The sequence below is a fragment of the Myripristis murdjan genome, chromosome 14 (assembly GCF_902150065.1).
Source record: "Myripristis murdjan chromosome 14, fMyrMur1.1, whole genome shotgun sequence".
NCBI classification, from domain to species: Eukaryota; Metazoa; Chordata; class Actinopteri; order Holocentriformes; family Holocentridae; genus Myripristis; species Myripristis murdjan.
The window spans coordinates 28900731-28918361 of NC_043993.1; the positions used below are offsets into that span (position 1 = coordinate 28900731).

Genomic DNA, 17631 nt, shown 5'->3' on the forward strand with positions numbered 1-17631 from the left:
TCTTTCAAACACCACTGACCGAGTGCACGGACGTGTTACGTCAGGGGGTGCGTCTGCAAAAAAAAAAAAAAAAAAAAACTGCCAGCGGAAGCGGCCCAGGGACAGCGGTAAACAGCATAGGTGATCAACCCACTGCCATGACTGAACACCGGCCCCAAAAAAATAAAAATAAAAAAAAGTGAACACCGGCCCTCGCGGCCCAAACATCAGACCGGCCCAGAATTGTCCCGGCCCCCCCGATTAGCCACTCCGGGCTTGCCCCCACCCCCTCTCCCAGACGGACCATTTTACTTTTGCTTTCAGTTCTGTATCCGCATGTAAAGACAGGAACGACCTGCGGCTCAGACGCTGACGGAGCTCCTGCTTCGCGTCAAAGGAAATGACAGTTTTATATAAAACAGTTTGTTGTTTCTGCCTGTAGACATGGGTAGACGTGTGATTTTCTTGGTGCTCCTAGCTGTACTGCTGCTGGACTTTACAGAGGGTAAGTTTCATGAAACGCCCCACTTCACTTCCCTGATGGAAACACTGGCTTCAGTGTGATGAGAGGCTGTTTTTTCCACAGCGTTGCTCATATAATGTTTGGGCTTCTTGAGAAAACTCCTGTGATGATTTGACGTCGCTATGCAGTTAAAACTGAATTTAACTGGTCTTGTTAAACTCCGAGCCTGTATTTAGTTTGGGAAAAACAAACTGCGTATTACAGCCTCGTGACTGTGAGCTCACAGAAAAAGGCCACACGTTGAGAAGAGAGATGTTCACACTTCCTGAATGTTTCTGTAAAGTTGAGGTGTGTCTTTGCTCTCTGACTCTGTGTCCTGTTCTTGTTTATGCTGCTGTTTCTGGCAGTGGAACACGAGTCAAACCCTCCAGTAAAAGTGGCAATGCTAAAATGGAAACATATTGAAAATCATGCAGTTCAATTACAAATTCATTTGAGTCAGATTTTAAAATGAGGAAGTGTAGATGGGAGAGCAACCCAAGGGTGTAGGTTTGATTTTGACATTGGTGGGGACATAAAAAGGCGGTGCCCCTGAAAGTTGATGTTTTTTGCATTTATGACTGCAGTTTCACGTCATGTAGAGCTGCCTACAGCTCGATCAGTTTCCTTAGGAATCAAACAAAATGTGTAACTGGCAACTCTGTAGCAACTACTGCAAACACATATACAAACTGGTAATACATTTACACATGATGAGACCTCTTAGTACACCAGTAGCCTTAATATAAAACTGTACAAAATAATTATCCATGTTTACTCTTATTATCACATTGTTACAAACCAATGCTTCACCTGTGAGTCTCCTGTCTCTCTACCTGCATCTCCTCCTCCTGCATCTCTACCTGGCAGGTTTGCTTCTGTCACCTGATAAAATATATTGATGCATGGTTTATGAACCTTGAAAGCTCTGATTTCAAATGGGTGAACCATTTATACAGATCATCATCACCCTAACATTTGTCACAATGCTGAATCTCACTACTAACATATCTATGTCATTATTCAACCTCACCTGTGAGCCTCCAGCCTCTCCTCCTCTACAGGTATCTCCTTCAGCCTCTCCTCCTCCATCTCCTCCAGCCTCTCCTCCTGTATCTCTGCTACCTGTCACCTGACAAAAATATATTTATGCATGTCATATGAACAGTGGGAGTGATGGTATGGTTATAGTCTAGATATAGAAAAAATCTAGAGCATAGAAAAACCGGTTTCACAATTATTATGAGTAATTTATTCCACATCAATATGGATGTATAAAATCACATGAACATGTGTAACCTGAGGTTTTACTGTATTTTCCTCACAGACTTTCTTTGTTGGTGTTTTTCAAACAGTTGCTGCCTCTCAACACACAAATGATACATGAAATTAGTACATAAAAAAACAAAAAAGTGTAACTCTTTGGCATTAAATTAAGCTTTTTTTTTTTTTTTTTTTTTTTAAATCACTGTGTTGTTGAGGCTCTACAGTTATATAACCTTGACATTTTAAATCATGGTTAGTAAAAATGGATAATTCCTGCTTCCCTAGAGACAACAGGCCAATCTGCCTGATAAAAGCTCTCATTTCAAAGAAGCATGCTGAACTATAAATGCCACCTGACAACATAAACAGTGAAGAAAAACATCAGTAGCTTAGTTGACTATTATTGTTATCACCATTATTATCATGCAGTGTAGGTGTACAACCACTAGGTGGCACAATCTGGCATGCCCCTTTAATGCATCATTGTCCGTGAAGTCCTGAGCAGAATGCAAACACTATCAGCCTAAAATGACTAGCTCACGGTTTTATGTTTTGTTCATGAGATTATAATCTGAGTTAGAGATTGAATTTAACAAAAAAACAACTGTTATTTGACAAAATTTATTTTATTTGCACTTATTTTTGTAGCCTATATATTGTTTATGAACAGAGAAGTGCTGTTTTTTTATATATAAAAGTATATTTAGGTTTAAAGCAAAATATGGTTTTCACATGAATCATTTTAAATGACCTGCAATAACTAAATGGAATACCACATTTGATAGAGGCCTCGCACTGAATTCAACACAATGGCCTGAATTTAAGACAAATGTAGATTTCACCCTCATGACTGATGTAGGTGCATTGAAAGTGTAACTACTTTTTGACAGCTTTATTATTATATAAAGTAAGCGGTGGGTCCCTTGACAAATAATTCCCCTACATGTGGATCCCGGCATGGAAACAGTTGGGAAACCCTGATCTATAATAACCCCCTTCAACATCAGTCACCTTGCTGCCTAATGTTGAGGTCATAATATACAAGGATACAAGGATACAAGGAAGTTTATTTGTCATTATACAACAGGTTGAATAATGAAATTAAAGTGTGGTTCCCTCTTGATTGATTAATTGATTGTATAGAAAATAAAATTATTAAACATGGAGGAGTGCAGATGGTGCATTTAGTAGTCTCACAGCCTGAGGGAAGAAGCTGCTCTGTAGTCTGGTTGTACGGCAGCGAATACTTCTGTATCTTTTGCCTGATGGCAGCAGGGTGAACAGGCTGTGGCTGGGGTGGCTGTTGTCTTTTAGGATCCTTTTGGCTCTGCGCAGGCACCTCACCTCCCCGATATCACTGATGCTTGGTAGATGGGTGCCAATGATGTTTTGGGCAGTTTTAATCACTCGTTGCAGAGTCTTCCTGTCCTGGGCCGTGCACATCCCATGCCAGTTTGTGATGTTTCCAGTCAGGATGCTTTCAATCGCTCCTTTGTAGAAGCTGACAAGAACTTGGCGTGGGAATTTTGCTTTCTTAAGTTTCCTTAAGAAATACAGCCGTTTCTGGGCTTTTTTAACCAGGGCAGAGATATGTGAAGTCCATGTTAGGTTCTCTGTTATGTTGATTCCCAGGAACTTAAAACTGCTCACTTGCTCCACCTCAGCTCCATTAATGTAGACAGGGTTGTGTGTCTTTGCCTCTTTTTTTCTAAAATCAACTATCAGCTCTTTGGTTTTGCTGACGTTGAGCAGTAGGTTGTTTTCTGTGCACCATTCTGCAAGATGGTTGATTTCCTCCCGATATGAGAACTCATCATTGTTGGAAATCCGGCCGATGATGGTGGTGTCATCCGCGAACTTCACAATAGAGTTCTCTCCATGTCGGGGGTTGCAGTCGTGGGTGTACAGCGTGAACAGGAGGGGGCTGAGCACACAGCCCTGGGGAGCTCCGGTGTTGAGCACTAGAGTGGAGGAGGAGAGACTGCCAATCCGAACTGACTGGGGTCTGTTTGTGAGGAAGTCCAGTAATATGCACCATTTTACAATAATTGACAAAAAAAATTACATGTTTTTATTTTCTTGTGTCTTCCTATCAAAATCTAACTACTTATCATAAAAATGTAATGTTTTTTAGATTTTTTTTTTTTTTTTTTTTTAGCTACCACCCAGCCTAGAAGTTTTGTCACTAAAAGTAATGGGGAAAACTGAAGCCTGCTATTTGAAGTGTCACGTGCTCATTTTCACCTGGACTGACAAACTGCTCTCTCTTTGCAGGTGCAGAGAAACAAATGTACCTTGCAGATGGAGGTAAACTCATATTGGAGTCACCCATTCCTGCTGAGTTCAAGCCCCTGACAAGCATCCTGTGGAAACATAATCGCAACATGGTGGTGGAATGGGTTGAGAAATTAGGAAGTGTGGAGTACTACGGAGCATTTCACGGCCACACAACCCTGGATAGAAAGACAGCTCGTTTGGAGATCGACAATTTGACTCTTATCTACAGTGGAGTGTATTCTTTGGAGTTAAATGGCCAACTCCAGAGCGAGACATACATGGTTATTGTGATCAGTAAGTATGTAGTATTTTAGTCATGCGTGTTCTTGCTCTTTACTGTGTTGACGAAAGGTCCAGCTATGTGACTGACAATGCTGATATTGTTATTAGGCTAAGAACAGTTTATAGGTTAGTGTAAGGGATTTTAGTTGTTCATTTTTAGCCTAGGGTTTAGGATTTTATTAGTTTTATTAGTTATTATTTTATTAGTTAGGATTTTACCAACAAAATTACCACAGAAACAGTCCCATGAACTGCTCTACTCCATTCAAGTTCTGTGATTACAATGCAACTTGTGCGTTCCAAGTGATAGTTTAATCCAGTTGGCTGAAACATAAGTGGGATATCATCAGCGGTCTAGGATTACTTTCAGCTTTTCAATGTAAGTAGAACAGGGAAATCCTGTTCTTCTGAGTGCAGATTAGAGTTCTCATCGGGCCTGAAAATTAAGACCCGACCCGACCCGGGCCTGACTGGGCCAACCCGAGGCCCGACCAACCCGACTAATTAGCCGAACTTTAGGCCCGACAGCCCGATAAAGCCCGAAAAAAAAAAATCGCCAAATTCGCCATTATTTAGTAGAGCCGGTCGGCCGCGGCACCGGGTCACCATCAGTCGGTATCAGGCGAGCCGGCTGCGGCACCGGCCAGCATGAGGCAGCTCACCTGTCAGATCCGGCAGACCTGACGGGTGGGCGCGGTATCGGACGGTGCCGCGTCCGGCCCGCCTGATGCCGACTGATGGTGCCGCGGCATGTGCGGGTCAATACGGTAGTCTAGAAAACTGAGATTTCTTTTTTTTTTTTCTCGTGCGCCCCCAAGTAGATTGCGCCCTGGGCAGTTGCACTGCCCATAGCAGAAACCGTCCCTGCTGCCGAGTCTGCCAGCACAGCGGGATACTGCTGCAACTCTCTCTCACTTGTTTGCGCTGCGCTCGCACAGCTGGTTGTCTGTCTGTCACTGAAAGTTTAGCCTCCAAATCCAATCCAGTCTCTCACTCTCTCCACCAGTCGCATAAAAATGAAACGTCATAATCAATAACAGAACACATAATTCTATTTTTTTATTTAAAAAAAAAAAAAATCCCCCACAGAACCCGAAGCCCGACCCGACCCGCCCAATTCACGTAAATTTTAGGCCCGACCCGACCCGAAAATGTCGGGTCGGGTCGGGTCGGGTTCGGGCAGAATATGAGAACTCTAGTGCAGATCATAAATCGATGCAAGTAAAGGTAATAAGAATACACAACAAATACAGAATAGAAGGTATTACAGGTCAATAGAAGGTATTACAGGAATGAGACAGATACAGCAACGTCTTAATCTCCATGAGATTAGGTGAGCAGTATTACTATAGCTAATAAAAGGGTACACCACAGAGTAATACAATTTTTATAAGTTTTGTAGTTTATAAGGGTCTGATTTTACCGATAATGCCTATATTTGTAGCTATTTTAGATGATTTATACAGTATGTGAGGTTTCCAAGTTATTGGTAGGCTACTTCTGTGAGAGAGACTAAAGAAGAAGGAAATCTGTTTCCTCCACCAACAGAGAAAGTCCCAAAGCCCACGGTGACAGTTGAGCCACTGTTTTGTTCTTCCACCTCATCTCTTTGCAAACTGATCTGCAATGGAGGGATCCTAGAGGCCCAACCAATCACCTACAGCTGGAGGCCAAATACAGGAGACTGGACTGAGTCAAGTAAACTGATGGACATCACCAAGGATGACGACCATGTTGAAAATTTCTTCTGCCAAATGAAGAACCCAGTTAGTGAGGAAGAGAGCGAGCCATGGAAAAATGTATTCTACCCAGGTATGTAGTTTACTCTGCACAGTAATAGAGTAATATAATAATAAAGGTTAAAGATCTTATCAGCACACAAATGCAGGATTAGCCGTTTGGAAAGTTTATGAGTTTAGGGTCTGGGAATTTTTTGTCTTTCATCTACTTAAAGGCTTTTAGTTGTGGCTGTGTACAAAAACAATTTCTGTAATGTTTTTATTCTCCTGTTGTCACCTCCAGACTTAAATATTTTAACTTTCAACAAATTTTTATTAGCCTTTATAGCAAGCTGTTTGTCCAAGTTTTAGCTGTAAATTATGTTTGTCAGAATTATTTGAGTTGGTGTGACAATTAAAATGCTAAATATAACCACAAATCAAAGTAAATTAAACAGTGTTAAATAAATAACTAAATGCAAAATTTAGAGGAATTTGAATATGAATGTATTCTTCCATGTTTGGCAAAAAAAAAAAAAAAAAAAAAAATTTGTTCGGCACCCCCTAGGGATGCAACACAACATCCTTGGACGCATACGCTCAGTGAACACTCCTGACCAGATATCTCAAATTTCACGTTGATATCTGAGTGAGTTCATGAGTTACTGCAAGTTTTGTAAAATTTGTATTGCCTCCAAATTTTAAACCGAGACTACGAAACTTTATTGATTATCAAAATGCCAATAAAATGTGTTAGAGGATCAGTGAAGACAAAATGCAAAAGAGCAGGAAATCTACTCTGGTGGACGTGGGGGAGACTTACACTAAGAGATGCATCTTCACCCTGGAAATCCTGGAAAAAAATGTGTTGCTGCCATGTACAGTTCAGCACTTATGGGCCAAAATGTAAATATGACAGCGCCACCATGTGGCCCAATTAGTATAATTTTGTTTTCCTGAGTTGTGGGTGAGATTTCCAACCGAGCTGCAAAGTTTTGCAAACCAAGAAAGCCAGAATAATCCAAACAACCATAAGAGGGCTCCAGTACCTTTGCTGCTTTGACTCCTAATTATGGCATAAATTGTGACTATTCCAACAAAAAGTGTGTAAAGGTCCGTTGGACACTGGACAGGGTTGACAAGGCAGGTAGAAATGCAGGGCCTCTATAAGAACCTGAACTGAGAATGAGCTGTTCTGACTGGGTAGACAAAGCTGATAACAGCTCTTAGCTGAATAGTTAGAATCAGGGGTGTTGTTGGGATCTGAAGACGTCAGATTAGTCCAATCAGTCACCATTAGGGCTGGGTATTGCCAACAACCTTGTGATGCTGTATGCAGAACAATACCGAGCCCATGATATGATCGGTGTTTGTCTACAGGCGTTTCTTGGTTGTTCTGTACCAGACACATCATAGCAACTGGAAACATCAGCAGTGAAACCTGTGTTTCTATCAGACACAGCATATCTATCCTATGATTTCCTACAAGGCTTTGGTTTTTCCATCAGTGCACAGTCTACCCAGGGTAGGATTATTGAACACAGGTACATATTTTCAGCAAAGCTCTGCTTCATAGTCTCACATTTACTCCCACACAGGAGGAGATGTGTGTGTACAGAGAAAGAGAACATTAGTGACCAACCTGCTGTAGAAAGTTAGTGCAGGTTGTGTTATCTAGCTTTTAATGTATTCACATTATAAACTGCCTGGTTACATGTCATGTGGGGAAATTGTGGGGATATTTGAAAGTAGTCAACCAGGAGCACTTATGTTCCTATTTCATGAAACATTTTATTACTTCTTCCCCTCTGAAACTCCAAATCTACTACATTCAAAATCCAACTTCTTCCAAAAAAAAAGAAAATCAGAGCTGGCATTAAAACATTTGGGGCTTAAGCCCAACACCTGTTGTTAAAATGATGAATTGAAGTAATGCTGAATAATGGAGGGTACAATATGTTTACAACAGACCCAGGCATTTGTAGCAATTTGTAGAGTTGGCCTGATAAATATTCAGAATACCAAGTGGAGCAGAGAGAGAAGGAGCTGAATGATCTTCATGCAGCCTGCATGGCTGACAGTTCTCATCTCTTCTGTAAATGGTAAAATGTCAGACGTTTGGTCCTGTGGGTACTTGGCATTGCAATGTTACTATATCTAATAAAAGGGTATATCACTCTGTTATAAAAATTAACACTAGTTCTGTTGTTTATCAGGGTCTGATTTTACCGATAATGCCAAAACGTGTAGCTGTTTTAGATGATTTATACTGTATGTGAGGTTTCCAAGTTACTAGTACATCTGTGAGAGAGACTAAAAAAGGAGGAAATCTGTTTTGTCCACCAACAGAGAAAGTCCCAAAGCCCACGGTGGCACTGGAGCCACTGTCTTGTTCTCCCTCCTCACCGCCCTGCGCTCTGAGCTGTAATGGAGGGATCCCAGAGGCTGAACCAATCACCTACAGCTGGAGGCGAGATACAGGAGACTGGACTGAGTCAAGTAAACTGATGGACATCACCAACGATGACGACCATGTTGAAAATTTCTTCTGCCAGATGAAGAACCCAGTTAGTGAGGAAGAGAGCGAGCCATGGAAGAATGTATTCTACAAAGGTCTGTAGTTTTCTCTGCACAGTAAAATGAATAAGAGTTTAACATTTTGTCAGCACACACATGCAGGATTAGCTGTTTGGTGGAATTGATATATTTTCCAGTGGTAATGTGGTTTGTGAATTGTGACTTGACTTTGAAGGAAGACTAACACATTTTTAGCGCTGACTCAGCCTTTGTTTTTAAACAGATAGAAAGCAGCTTTACATTACTGTGGCAGTTGGGGTGGTGGCTGCAGTTATTCTGGTTGTTATTATTGGTGAGTATTTTTATTTGATTAACTTGTTAACTTGTCCCTAATCAACTCATATGCAAGGTTATGAAGAATTACACTTCCCTGGTGATCATTGTGTGTGTGTGTGTGTGTGTGTGTGTGTGTGTGTGTGTGCGTGCGTGCGTGCGTGCGTGCGTGCGTGCGTGCGTGCGTGCGTGTGTGCGTGCGTGCGTGCTGTAGACAGACCAATAAAAATATGACAACATGCATTAATGAAATATTTCCACTGTGTTCTTGTGCTTCATTTCAGCTTTCATAACACGAAGGTTCTTTTCATTACGTGGTGGATTTGACAGTGAAATAGGTAAGTGTTTCCCACAAACCCACTGAAACAAAAACATGTTAACATGAGTTTTTCACCTGCCTTGGTCTCTGTCTCTGGGGAAAAACTAACAACAGGACATGGAAAAGATCAGCAGGTGGAAACACAATCATTTTATCCAAAGAAAAATGAAGAGGGAGTGGATCAAGATATTTTATTCAAGTATTTAGTTTTAGGTTTTGAACTCGTGACAGTTAAAGTGATTAAATTAGTGGCTTTACTCAAAGACTTTCCTCACCCACAGTAAGCAGTGGAGCTGTAATTAGTAACTTTCCAGGGCACTCAAAGCAGTACCAGTAATAGTTTTGTAGGTTTTTCTGTGCATTTAAAACAGTAAAGAAATTTTAAGTATTAGTCATAATTATGGAATGTTAATGTTTTACTGTATTATTGTGTATTATTTGAGTGTTGAAAAGCAAAACTTGATTTGGTTCATAGGTAAGGTGATTTGAATGTTTTGCATTGTTTTCACAAATTGAAGAATGCATTAAATCTATGGCACAGTGTTGCACTGCAAACACAAGTTTGTTGCTGTTGATATATTTTCCAGTGGTAATCTGGTTTGTGAACTGTGGCTTGACTTTGAAGGAAGACTAACAGAGTTTTAGCACTGACTAAGCCTATGTTTTTAAACAGTTAGACTTTACTTGTACTTTCATCTGCTGACCTTGGTGATGGCTGCAGTTCTTCCATTTTTTTCACTCGGTTTTGGTGAGTATTTTTATTTGATTTGTTGTCAGTAACGCATATGCAAGGTTATGAAGAGTTACACCTTCCTGTTCACTGTGTGTGTGTGTGTGTGTGTGTGTGTGTGTGTGTGTGTGTGTGTGTGTGTGTGTGAAGCTGCTGACAGACCAACAAAAATATGACAACATGCATTAATGCAATATTTCCACTGTGTGCTTGTGCTTCATTTCAGCTTTCATAACAGGAAGGTTCTTTTCATTCCTTAGTGGATTTGACAGTGAAATAGGTAAGTGTTTCCCACAAAAACACTGAAATAAAAAAACATGTTAACATGAGTTTTTCACCTGCCTTGGTCTTTTCACCAGCAGCATTTGGTTGTTGTTGCGTCCCTCACGTCTGCAATAAAACTCCCAAACTGAGGTGAGACAGGGATTAGCCTGCAGGTGTTGCATGTTAATTCCAATCCATTCTGACCTTAAGATGAAACTAAAACTCTGGACGGCTTCCGGTGTAAAATAAATATATTAATTTTCTTCATGTTTCTTCTTAATGTTTATGCACCTCCAGATAGCAACAGGGTCTTCTACAAAGAATATTTGATCTACGAGCATTCCAGTCTGCTGGAGTTCTTATTTGTGCTGCTGATTTTAATATTATTCTTAATCAAAGTCTTGATACAACTAATCAAAACAGGAAAATCACCACCACAGAAAGATGGGCTAATAAAAATTGATGTCTGGAAAGATTTTCACTGTCTGGATAGACAGTACAAGTTTTTTTTTTTTTCAAATCGTCATAATGTTTATTCAAGGACTGCTTATATTTTCATGCAAAAATCTGAAAGGCACAGGCTAAAAGAATATGAGATAAGCTCGGGTAGAAATATCAAACCACTCAACTATTTATTTAAAATTAGATTTAGATAGCAGACCAAAATCATCAACATGGAAGCTAAATATAAGTGTGCTGAATAACAGTGGGTTTAAGGAAAGACTGAAAAACAAATTACAGGCATATTTGAAGGATAATGATAATGGAAATGTAAACCCTGTAATACTATGGGATGCAGCCAAAGCAGTCGTGTGGTGAAAAATGATTTCCGAAACTGCATGTGCTGGAAAGATGAAAGCTCAAAAACTATCAGACCTACAAAAACAGCTTCTGGATCTTGAAGTACAACACAGTCAAAATATGGACTCACACTTAAAGGCCCCATGCTGTACACTTTTCCAGAGTTTTATTTTAACTGCTGATATCCCTACATGATGTTTTTGTGGTTTTGAGGACCTGTGGTCTGCTAAATATAGTTTCACAGCTCCTCTCTCTTTTGCCTTTATCCTGGAGCTCTGGCAGCACGGTTCATTTAGCCAATCAGAAGAGAGAATCAGCCCCTCTCCACTGATTGGCTGACTGTTTTCTGAGTGACATATAGTCGGGCCAATCAACCGATGTCACTGCGCAATGCATTCTGGGATGTAAACAACAGAGCGAGAGAAAAACGGAGCCAACGAGATACAGTAACTATTTGAAAACTTGTCGAAAGCGAGTCATCATCTTATGTAAGGTTGTCATGGCTACCACCGAGCGTGATGTTATACAACCGTACGTACTTGAGCCTGACTCAGATCCCGAACCAGAGACGAAGCCGGGATTGTGTTGCTATGGTGATGGCGGCGCGCATGGACGCAGCGGCCCCTCCAGGGATCAGCGAGAGTGAATGTTTCAAATGTTTTGCTTAACCCAGACGCTCAGGTTGCATAATCTACAGCCGAGAGACTTTACTAAACATCAGGGTAAAGCGTGCTGCAAGAACTGAGGCACTTTGATGTGGACGTACTACGCCAGCACAGGATTTTACCTGTGTCTACACCGGCAGTCACCAGGGAGAGGAGGAAGCGTAAGCGGTGCGAACGTAAACAAAGGAGGGGGAAGAGAGCCGGGATCCACGCTCGGCTGACTTTACCCATCAGTCGGGGATCCCAAGTGAGAAACGCTATCTCATTTTGTGTGCACTACTGCTGTATGTGCAGCTAAATGACAGTAAAGCTTGATTTGATTTGATTGTGTCGGGTTGATAAAACAGTCGGCGCTGAAATGAGCCAAACAGACGAGCAAATTGGACTAAAACCCTGTGGGACCCGTGAAACCGGGACCCTGAGTTGTCGACAGGGTTGTCCAGCCAGCCCTGGACTATTTAATTTATTTATCAAACTGCTCGCTCAGGCAATAAGTCAAGATCCAGAACTGGAAGGTATTGCAATAAGAGAAACAGAATATAAGATGTGCCTTTTTGCCGACGATATCTTGGTCAGTATAAAGAATCCAGAATTGGGACAAAGAGACAGAGGTGATGTTCTCTGGGAAAACAGAGATATATACCTTACACAAAGAGAGGACAACCTGTTTTGAATGCCCCCCATGTCTTCAATGATATTGGAAAAAACACAAGTAAATCATTTTTTAAAAAGAATTCCTTGCAGTAAAACCAGTACCAGTGATAGTTGTGTTGCTTTTCTGTGCATTTAAAACAGTAAAGAATGAAAAAAATCACATGTATGTGAAGGTCAGAGGTGATTTGAATGTTATACATTGTTTTCACAAATTGAAGAATGCATTAAATCTATGGCACAGTGTTGTACTGCAAACACAAGTTTGTTGCTGCTGAACTGTGGCTTGACTTTGAAGGAAGACTAACACATTTTTAGCACTGACTAAGCCTTTGTTTTTTAACAGGTACACTTCTGCTTTCCCTTGGTGTGCTGGCTGGGGTGATGGCTGCAGTTTCTCTGTTTATTTGGCTGGTTTATTGTGAGTATTTTTATTTGATTTGTTGTAAGTAACGTGCGTTCCATTTGTTCCAATTTCTTATTCAACACAAATGCAAGGTTATGAAGGGTTACACTTTCCTGGTGTTAATTGTGTGTGTTCGTGCGCACGTGTGTGTGTGTGTGTGTGTGTGTGAAGCTGCAGGCAGACAAGCTAAAATATGACAACATGCATTAATGAAATATCTCCACTGTGTGCTTGTGCTTCATGTCAGCTGTTATATCAGGAAAGATCTTTTGATTTCGTAGCAGAAATGGCAGCGAAACCTTTAAGTGTTTCCCACAAAAGCACTGAAATAAAAACATGTTAACATGAGTTTTTCACCTGCCTTGGTCCAGTGGTAATCTGGTTTGTGAACTGTGGCTTGACTTTGAAGGAAGACTAACAGAGTTTTAGCGCTGACTAAGCCTTTGTTTTTAAACAGATGAACTTCTGCTTTACCTTGGTGTGCTGGCTGTGTTGATGGCTGTAGTTTCTCTGGTTTGTTCTCTGGGTTTTGGTGAGTATTTCTATTTGATTTGTTGTCAGTAACCTGCGTTCAGTTTGTTCCAACTTCCTAATCAACACATTTGCAAGGTTATGAAGAGTTACAATTTCCTGTTCATTGTGTGTGTGTGTTTGTGTGTGTGGATGTGTGTGTGTGTGTGTGTGTCTGTGTGTGTGTGTGTGTATGTGTGTCTGTGTGTGTGTGTGTGTGTGTGTGTGTGTGTGTGTGTCTGTGTCTGTGTCTGTGTCTATGTGTGTGTGTGTGTGTGTGTGTGTGTGTCTGTGTCTGTGTCTGTGTCTGTGTCTGTGTGTGTGTGTGTGTGTGTGTGTGTGTGTGTGTCCCTACAGACAGACAAGCTAAAACATGACAACATGCATTAATGAAATATTTCCACTGTGTGTTTGTGCTTCATTTCAGCTGTTATATCAGGAAAGATCTTTTCATTACGTGGTGGATCTGACAGTGAAATAGGTAAGTGTTTCCTACAAAAGCATTGAAATATAAAACATGTTAACATGAGTTTTTCACCTGCCTTGGTCTCTGTCTCTGGGGAAAAACTAACAACAGGACATGGAAAAGATCAGCAGGTGGAAACACAATCATTTTATCCAAAGAAAAATGAAGAGGGAGTGGATCAAGATATTTTATGGGAGTATTTATTTTTAGGTTTTGAACTTGTGACAGTTAAAGTGATCAAATTAGTGGCTTTACTCAAAGACTTTCCTCACCCACAGTAAGCAGTGGAGCTGTAATTAGTAACTTTCCAGGGCACTCAAAGCAGTATCTGTAATAGTTGTGCTGCTTTTCTGTGCATTTAAAACGGCAAAGAATGAAAAAAATCACATGTATGTGAAGGTCAGAGTTCCTATTTATTGAACTTTGACCCACAGATTCATTTTCATATGTGATTAATTAATTTTAAGTATAAATCATAATTTATGTAATGTTAATGTTTTACTGTACTATTGTGTGTTATTTGAGTGTTGAAAAGCAAAACTTGATTTGGTTCATAGGTAAGGAGATTTGAATGTTTTGCATTGTTTTCACAAATTGAAGAATGCATTAAATCTATGGCACAGTGTTGTACTGCAAACACAAGTTTGTTGCTGTTGATATATTTTCCAGTGGTAATCTGGTTTGTGAACTGTGGCTTGACTTTGAAGGAAGACTAACAGAGTTTTAGCACTGACTAAGCCTTTGTTTTTAAACAGGTACACTAATGCTTTCCCTTGGTGTGCTGGCTGTGTTGATGGCTGTAGTTTCTCTGGGTTGTTCTCTGGGTTCTGGTGAGTATTTTTATTTGATTTGTTGTCAGTAACCTGCGTTCCATTTGTTCCAACTTCCTAATCAACACATATGCAAGTTTATGAAGAGTTACACTTTCCCGTTCATTGTGTGTGTGTGTGTGTGTGTGTGTGTGTGTGTGTGTGTGTGTGTCCGTGTGTGTCCGTGTGTGTGTGTGTGTGTGTGTGAAGCTGCAGACAGACCAACAAAAATATGACAACATGCATTAATGAAATATTTCCACTGTGTGTTTGTGCTTCATTTCAGCTGTTATATCAGGAAAGTTCTTTTCATTACGTGGTGGATTTGACAGTGAAACAGGTAAGTGTTTCCCACAAACCCACTGAAATAAAAGCATGTTAACATGAATTTTTCACCTGCCTTGGTCATTGTGTGTGTGTGTGTGTGTGTGTGTGTGTGTGTGTGTGTGTGTGTGTGCCTACAGACAGACAAGCTAACACATGACAACATGCATTAATGAAATATTTCCACTGTGTACTTGTGCTTCATTTCAGATTTTATAATACAATGTGACAGTGAAATAGGTAAGTGTTTCCCACAAACCCACTGAAATAAAAACATGTTAACATGAGTTTTTCACCTGCCTTGGTCTCTGTCTCTGGGGAAAAACTAACAACAGGACATGGAAAAGATCAGCAGGTGGAAACACAATCATTTTATCCAAAGAAAAATGAAGAGGGAGTGGATCAAGATATTTTATGGAAGTATTTAGTTTTAGCTTTTGAACTCGTGACAGTTAAAGTGATCAAATTAGTGGCTTTACTCAAAGACTTTCCTCACCCACAGTAAGCAGTGGAGTTGTAATTAGTAACTTTCCAGCTCCTGAAAACATTCCTGTTTGAACTCAAGTGCTCCAGCGATGTGAGGTCACTGATTGGATGTGGCCAGAAGTGCAACATGTCTGAAAGTTTCAGCCCCTAGAGGGCAGCGCAGCACCAGTTTTCTGCTGCTGTTGACTCCCTCTTTAAAGGGAACTGCATGTGTTGTAAGTGTGGGAATGAATTGCCTGACATGTCAGGGTTTACAGATGTTACTTACTTGTTACAGATGTTGATTCTCTAGTCAGCCATTCACCTCAGCATCAACATGACACTGACAATGCTATAAAGTGACTGAGCACACTCCTGCATTCACCACCACACCTTCAGCTTCAAACAGCACCTCCAGGTTGTCATTAGGACTCAACACTGACCTGCAGGAAAATGGTTTTCCTTCAGTTTCCACAGTGGCAGCCAGATTCCCAGTTTGCACATGGTGGTTTTTAGAATAAAATTGAATAAAGTAGTAGGAATTTAGCAGCTGAAGTAAAAGGCCAGTTCCCACAGACACCAGCAGCATTTGGTTGTTGTTGTATCCCTCACATCTGCAGTAAAACTCACAAACTGAGGTGAGACAGGGATTAGCCTGCAGGTGTTGCATGCTATTGAGGGAGTCTGGACTTAGAATGACCTAAAAATGACAGCTATCTTTTAAAAGTCTTCATGGTGGCAAGGAAAAAGGCCATAACAAAACATTGGCTTCGTAGGGAACCTCCAACTGTCAGTCAATGGAAAGATAGAATTAAAAACATTCAGTGCATGGAACAGACGACCTTCAGCTTAAGACTGCAAAGAGACAAAGGTGATGCTCTCTGGGAAAACAGAGATATATACCTTACTCAAAGAGATGACAACCTGTTTTGAATTCTCTCTAAAAATCAATCAACATTCTGTTGTAGTTTCTGGTGAAATCCTTCTTTCCTCACTCTCTCTCTCCCCATATTTTATTTGCAATTTGTTTTACTTCTCATGATAATAATGTATAATATTTGTTTTTATGTATTTTGTATATTTCTTCATCACCTTTTTTAGTTTTGTATTTCTCTCCTTTTGATTTACACTCCTGTTCATCTAAATCTTTGGAAAAAAAATGGAATAAAAAAAAAAAAAAAAAATGAAACTAAAACTCTGCAGCCAATGGCAGAGCACCATCACTTTCTAATGATCCAGGCAAGTCTCCAAGACTTCTATGACACTGGAAAATACACAAGTAAAAATAATAATTAAAAAAAAAAAAAAAAAAAAACATTCTTAGCAATAAAAGCAGTACCAGTAATAGTTTTGTTGCTTTTCTGTGCATTTCAAACAGTAAAGAATGAAAAAAATCACATGTATGTGAAGGTCAGAGGTGATTTGAATGTTATGCATTGTTTTCACAAATTGAAGAATGCATTAAATCTATGGCACAGTGTTGTACTGCAAACACAAGTTTGTTGCTGTTGATATATTTTCCAGTGGTAATCTGGTTTGTGAACTGTGGCTTGACTTTGAAGGAAGACTAACACATTTTTAGCACTGACTAAGCTTTTGTTTTTTAACAGGTAGACTTTGGCGTTCCCTTGGTGCGCTGGCTGCAGTGATGACTGCAGTTTCTCAGTTTTTTTCTCTGGGTTTTGGTGAGTATTTTTATTTGATTTGTTGTACGTAACCTGCGTTCCACTAGTTTCAAGTTTTAAATCATCACATATGCAAGGTTATGAAGAGTTACACTTCCCTCGTTTTCACTGTGTGTGTGTGTGTGTGTATGTGTGTGTTTGGGCGTGTGTGTGTGTTTGGGTGTGTGTGTGTGTGGATGTGTGTGTGTTTGGGCGTGTGTGTGTGTGTGTGTTCGGGCGTGTGTGTGTGTGATTGTGTGTGTGTGCGTGTGTGTGTGTGTGTGTGTGTGTGTGTGCGTGTGTGTGTGTGTGTGTGTGTGTGTGTGTGTGTGTGTGTATGTTCGGGCGTGTGTGTGTGTGTGTGTGTCTGTGTCTGTGTGTGTGCGTGTGTGTACGTATCTGCAGGCAGACAAACAAAAACATGCATTAATGAAATATTTCCACTGTGTGTTTGTGCTTCATTTCAGCTGTTATATCAGGAAAGATCTTTTCATTACGTGGTGGATTTGACAGTGAAATAGGTAAGTGTTTCCCACAAAAGCATTGAAATAAAAACATGTTAACATGAGTTTTTCACCTGCGATGGACTGGCGACCTGTCCAGGGTGTTTCACTGCCTTCGCCCTATGTGCGCTGGGATAGGCTCCAGCACCCCCCCCCCCGCGACCCTAGTGAGGATAAGCG

The 17631-nt window shown here is 40.5% G+C and overlaps 1 protein-coding gene across 1 annotated transcript in view; it reads left to right on the forward strand.

Annotated features, from left to right (window-relative positions):
- The first annotated feature begins 336 nt into the window (after nt 1-336).
- LOC115371761 (uncharacterized) overlaps nt 337-17631 on the forward strand; it is a 311531-nt gene continuing 294236 nt past the window's right edge. Inside the window, exons 1-14 of the mRNA XM_030069276.1 lie at nt 337-484; nt 4022-4318; nt 5855-6118; nt 8374-8637; nt 8825-8893; nt 9159-9212; nt 9867-9941; nt 10150-10203; nt 12651-12725; nt 13168-13242; nt 13648-13701; nt 14442-14516; nt 14782-14835; nt 17416-17469. Coding sequence (XP_029925136.1) covers nt 424-484; nt 4022-4318; nt 5855-6118; nt 8374-8637; nt 8825-8893; nt 9159-9212; nt 9867-9941; nt 10150-10203; nt 12651-12725; nt 13168-13242; nt 13648-13701; nt 14442-14516; nt 14782-14835; nt 17416-17469 — 1525 coding nt within the window. The 5' untranslated portion in view covers nt 337-423. The remainder of the gene's footprint in view (nt 485-4021; nt 4319-5854; nt 6119-8373; nt 8638-8824; nt 8894-9158; nt 9213-9866; nt 9942-10149; nt 10204-12650; nt 12726-13167; nt 13243-13647; nt 13702-14441; nt 14517-14781; nt 14836-17415; nt 17470-17631) is intronic.